Below are 5,494 nucleotides of genomic sequence, written 5' to 3'. Positions count from 1 at the left end.
AGAAAAGTTCTTCCCAGCCTCTAGAACCACAACCATCAGAAAGAGCATCTGTGGCATCCAGCAGATCGTGGGGGAGACCTTATACGACTACTGGGAGAGGTTCAAAAGATTGTGTGCAAGTTGCCCTCAACATCAAATCAGTGATCAGTTGCTCGTTCAGTACTTCTATGAGGGACTGCTTCCCATGGACAGGAGTATGATCGACGCAGCTAGTGGAGGAGCACTGGTGAACAAGACTCCTAGCCAAGCAAGGGAACTTATTGCAAACATGGCGGACAATTCACAGCAGTTTGGAAGTAGAGCTATTGTTACTCAGGGAGTCAGTGAGGCTCAGTTGGCTATCACGGAGCAGCAGGGTTTGAGAAACACTATACAGGAGTTGACATCTCTGGTGAGGCAGATGGCAATTACTCAGACAGGCCACCCTTCTGCTATTTCTGCACCTATTATGAAGGTTTGTGGTATCTGTTCTAGTCCTGAGCATTTTACTGATATATGTCCATCTCTTCGTCAGGATGAAGTTCTTGCAGTGGCAAATCAGTTTCCTGCCCGACCTCAGTACCAGCAGCAGCAATACAAGTATGATCCACACTCAGCTACGTACAATCCGGGGTGGAGAGATCACCCAAATCTGAGGTACGGGAACTCATTTCAGCAGCAGCAGCCATACCAGCCACCACCTGCGTTCCAGAGGCCGATTGCGTATCACAACAATCCAGCCACTTCCAGCTCACCTCCACAACCACCTCAGAACCCTTCAGGACCGAAGATGGAAGATCTGATGCAGCAGATGATTTCTCAGCAGCAGCAGCACCAGCAGAGGACAGATGCAGCTATTCAGAATTTAGAGAGACAGATCAGTCAGCTGGCATCTAGTGTGAATCAGATGCAGTCTCAGGGGTCGAGTCAGTTGCCTTCTCAGTCCATTCCGAACCCGAAAGGTAATGTCAGTGCAGTTGTGCTTCGGAGTGGCAGAGTCATTGAAGACCCTACAGTTTCAGTGCCAGTACCTGACCCAGGCAGTTCTGATCAGATCATAGACTTGGATTCACATCCACGCCGATCAGGGTCCAGCGTACCACTTCCCTTCCCTCTGAGGCCGGTGCAGCCTAGGAAGAGCGTTGAAGAAGAAAAGGCTAGGGAATTCCAGGAGTTGATGGATCTCTTCAGCAAAGTTGAGGTAAATGTTCCTTTGTTGACGATGATTAAACAGATTCCCAAGTATGCCAAATTTCTCAAGGACCTCTGCATTCATAAGAAGAAACTGAAAGGTAATGAGTTAGTCAGCATGGGGAAGACCGTATCTGCTCTTATTCAGGCACTACCCCAGAAATGCGAGGATCCTGGAGTCTTCACTGTACCTTGTGTCATTGGGAGCTGCATATTTGAGGATGCTATGTTGGATTTGGGCGCCTCCATCAACGTCATGCCGAAGTCAGTTTTTCAGACACTTGGTATCGGTCCCCTGCAGCCCACAGGTGTGGTCATTCAGCGCCAACCGCAGTCACGCTCACCCGACAGGAGTTATTGAGGATGTGTTGGTCAAGGTGAGAGATCTTATATTTCCTGCAGATTTTTATATTCTGGATATGGAGGGTGACGGTTCTACACGCAGAGCTCCACTTATTTTGGGTCGCCCTTTCCTTAAGACTGCCAGAACCAAGATTGATGTACATGCAGGGACACTTTCCATGGAGATTGGTGACACTGTGGTGAGGTTTAGTATTCTGGACGCCATGAAGTATCCAATGGAGGATCATTCTATTCTTAGCATTGACTTGTCTGATGATTTGGATTGTATTGATATGTTTGCATCTTCCTTGGATATTTCTGCTATTTCTGATTCATGTTCTGACTCTGATGATTGTGATGATTTTAGCATGATGTTATGTGGGACAGATTGTGGTTTCTCTTTTCTTGATGAAGGATGGGAGAGTGTAGGGAGCTGCTTACTGGAAGCAACATCCCAAGAATCACCTCCATCAGATGTTCAGCCACCGAAGATTGATTTGAAGCCTCTACCTGTGCATCTAAAGTATGCTTATTTGGAGAAGGATGAGCAGTTACCTGTGATCATTGCCAGAAACCTAGAGCCAGATCAGGAGGATCGATTGTTGGATATTTTGAGACAGCACCGAAAGGCTCTTGGTTGGACATTATCAGATATACCAGGTATCAGTCCTTCTATTTGTATGCACAGGATCCATTTAGAGGCAGATGTAAAGCCAGTGCGACAACCCCAGAGACGGCTCAACCCACTTATTCTGGATGTGGTAAAGAAAGAGGTGACTAAACTTTTGCAAGCTGGCATTATTTATCCTATTTCTGACAGTCAGTGGGTGAGTCCAGTACAGGTAGTCCCGAAGAAATCTGGCATTACAGTGGTGGCAAATGAAGAGAACGAGCTGATTCCCACCAGAGTTCAGAACGCCTGGAGAGTATGTGTGGATTACAGAAAGCTCAACCAGGCCAGCAGGAAGGACCATTACCCGTTGCCTTTCATTGATCAGATGTTGGAGAGGCTGGCAGGTAAATCACATTATTGTTTTCTGGATGGATATACAGGTTATTTCCAGATATGTATCGCTCCCGAGGATCAGGAGAAGACCACCTTCACCTGCCCGTTCGGGACCTTCGCTTATCGACGGATGCCATTCGGACTCTGCAACGCCCCAGGAACCTTCCAGCGATGTATGGTAAGCATTTTTGGAGATTTATTAGAACATTGCATGGAGGTGTTTATGGATGATTTTTCGGTATATGGCACATCTTTCGATGCATGTTTGGATAACCTGTCACGAGTTTTGCGCAGATGTATTGAGACTGATTTGGTGCTGAATTTTGAAAAGTGTCATTTTATGGTTGAGCATGGCATTGTACTAGGTCATATTATTTCTAGTGATGGCATCAGAGTAGATCCTGCTAAAATTAGTGCTATATCTGCTTTATCTTACCCCGCATGCGTGCGGGAAGTGCGATCTTTCCTTGGACATGCAGGTTTCTACAGGCGCTTCATTAGGGATTTCAGCAAGATTGCTCTGCCATTGACCAAATTGCTGCAGAAAGAGGTGGTGTTCGACTTTGATCAGAAGTGCAAGGAAGCTTTTACCCAGCTGAAGGCAGCTCTTGTATCAGCACCCATTATCAGACCTCCAGATTGGACCCTCCCATTTGAGTTGATGTGCGACGCTTCAAACTATGCAGTGGGAGCAGTTTTAGCACAGAGGGTTGATGGAGCACCTCACGTCATTTCATATGCTTCGAGAACCCTGGATGCTGCACAAGCGAACTACACGACCACAGAAAAGGAGCTTCTTTCCATTGTGTTTGCTTTAGATAAATTCAGATCATATTTGCTATGCTCTCATGTGGTTATTTTCTCTGATCATGCAGCTTTGAAGTACCTCCTAAAGAAGCCTGATGCAAAGCCAAGACTTATCAGATGGATGCTTCTGCTCCAAGAATTCGACGTGGAGATACGCGATAGGAGCGGGAGGGAGAACCTGGTAGCAGACCACCTGAGCAGGATTGCGGGGGACGAGGAGCCTATACCGATTGACGATGCTTTTCCAGATGAGCAGCTTTTACAGCTGCAGGGTGAGTCCCCATGGTATGCTGATTTAGTTAATTTTCTGGTTGCACATACTTTTCCTGCACAATTTACACGAGCACAGAAAGACAAATTCAAAAGTGAGGCGAAATATTATGTGTGGGATGAACCTTATTTGTGGAAATTTTGTAGCGACCAGATTATTAGACGTTGCATTCCTGACTCTGAGTTTCAGTCTGTTTTATCATTTTGTCATTCTTCTGCATGTGGTGGACATTTTAGCTCCAACAGAACTGCTAGGAAAGTGTTAGAGTCTGGATTGTATTGGCCTACCCTGTTTCGTGATGCATATATTTTTTGTAAATCTTGTGATAGGTGTCAACGAACTGGGAACATAGGACGTAGGAATGAAATGCCTCAATATAATATGTTATATTGTGAGATTTTTGATGTATGGGGCATTGATTTCATGGGTCCATTTCCTGCATCTTTTGGATTCTTATATATTCTTATTGGCAGTTGATTATGTTTCCAAATGGGTGGAGGTCATACCCACCAGGACTGACGATTCTAAAGTTGTTGTGGATTTTGTCAGGTCTCACATCTTTTGCAGGTTTGGGGTACCCAGGGCGATCATCAGCGATCAAGGGTCCCATTTTTGCAACCGACACATGAAGGCCATGCTATGCAAGTACGGGGTAATGCACAAGACTTCCACACCCTATCATCCCCAAACAAATGGTCAGGCTGAGGTGTCGAACAGAGAAGTAAAGCTGATTTTGGAAAAGACAGTGAGTCCAGACAGAAAAGATTGGAGCAAGCGACTGGAGGATGCATTGTGGGCGTATCGCACAGCTTACAAGACCCCGATAGGGATGTCCCCGTACAGGATTGTTTATGGCAAAGCTTGTCACCTGCCTGTGGAGATAGAGCACAGATCTTATTGGGCAGTGAAAGCTTGCAACTTGGACATGGACAAAGCTGGAATGGAAAGAAAACTGCAACTCCAGGAGCTTGAGGAGATCAGATTAGAGGCTTATGAGAACTCCCGCATTTACAAGGAAAAGACTAAAAGATTTCATGACAAGCACATTTTACCAAGGGAGTTTCATATTGGTGATAAAGTACTTTTGTATAATTCTCGGCTTCGATTTGTGAAAGGTAAGTTGAGATCCAGATGGGATGGTCCTTACATTGTTACTGACACTTTCTCTTATGGTGTTGTCGAGATACAGGAGATTTCTACAGGTAGAACTTTCAAAGTGAATGGACACCGTCTCAAGAAGTTTCATGAAGTGGAGAAGGAAAGGATTGTGGAAGAAGTGAACCTCTACGACGCCATCTACCCAGATTGATAGGGGAGTATTCGATTTCACCTCACTTTCTTTTTGTACATATTTCATTACTTGTCTGTTTTGGGAGTTTGCTTTGGTTTGATTTAGGTTGTGTGAGTTGTTTTTGCTTGTTAGAATAATTTTCCCCTATGCATGATTTCACTCACCTTAGGAGTTGTGATGATGTAGTTAAATGGTTTATCGAATTTTTAGAGATAACAAAGCATGAAAGATTTTGTGGATTGCGTGAGGATATGACTTAGGGATGAATTTTGCTTTGATGAGTTAAGATGATGACCTACTTTTACCTAGTGAGGACTAAGCCTGATTGATTTCTTTGATTGAGTGGCACTTATGGAGAATGTTAAGCTAGAACTTGCTCGGATTCTATTGAAATCACAATAACATGAAGTTACATTGATTATGAAGGCTATTTCATTGTTTCACATCATTTCTCTTTTCTTAGTTTAGGTAGCTTAATAAATTCTTCCATCATATGTTTCATTCTTCCATACCATACCATGTTTTGTTTTTCTTTTCCCTTGGAATTGGAAACATTGATTGTTGAGATGAGTTTTTGCCCGGGACGGACAATAGTTAAGTGTGGGGG

General features: G+C 44.4%; 1 protein-coding gene across 1 annotated transcript; it reads left to right on the top strand.

Moving 5' to 3' along the window:
* Positions 1-79: 79 nt before the first annotated feature.
* Positions 80-4,905, top strand: LOC141818862 (uncharacterized; the record flags this gene model as incomplete). Its single annotated transcript, XM_074706280.1, is given in 4 exon segments — positions 80-1,491; positions 1,493-2,420; positions 2,868-4,064; positions 4,066-4,905. Coding segments are annotated over 4 exon segments (4,377 nt in total), but the record flags the coding sequence as incomplete, so codon positions are not given.
* Positions 4,906-5,494: the final 589 nt, after the last annotated feature.

This window comes from Curcuma longa, unplaced genomic scaffold (genome assembly GCF_044706935.1).
Source record: "Curcuma longa cultivar G26 ecotype Majalengka, Jawa Barat unplaced genomic scaffold, ITB_CL_G26_1.1 contig_26319, whole genome shotgun sequence".
NCBI lineage: Eukaryota > Viridiplantae > Streptophyta > Magnoliopsida > Zingiberales > Zingiberaceae > Curcuma > Curcuma longa.
This window is presented reverse-complemented; position numbering and strand designations above follow the sequence as displayed.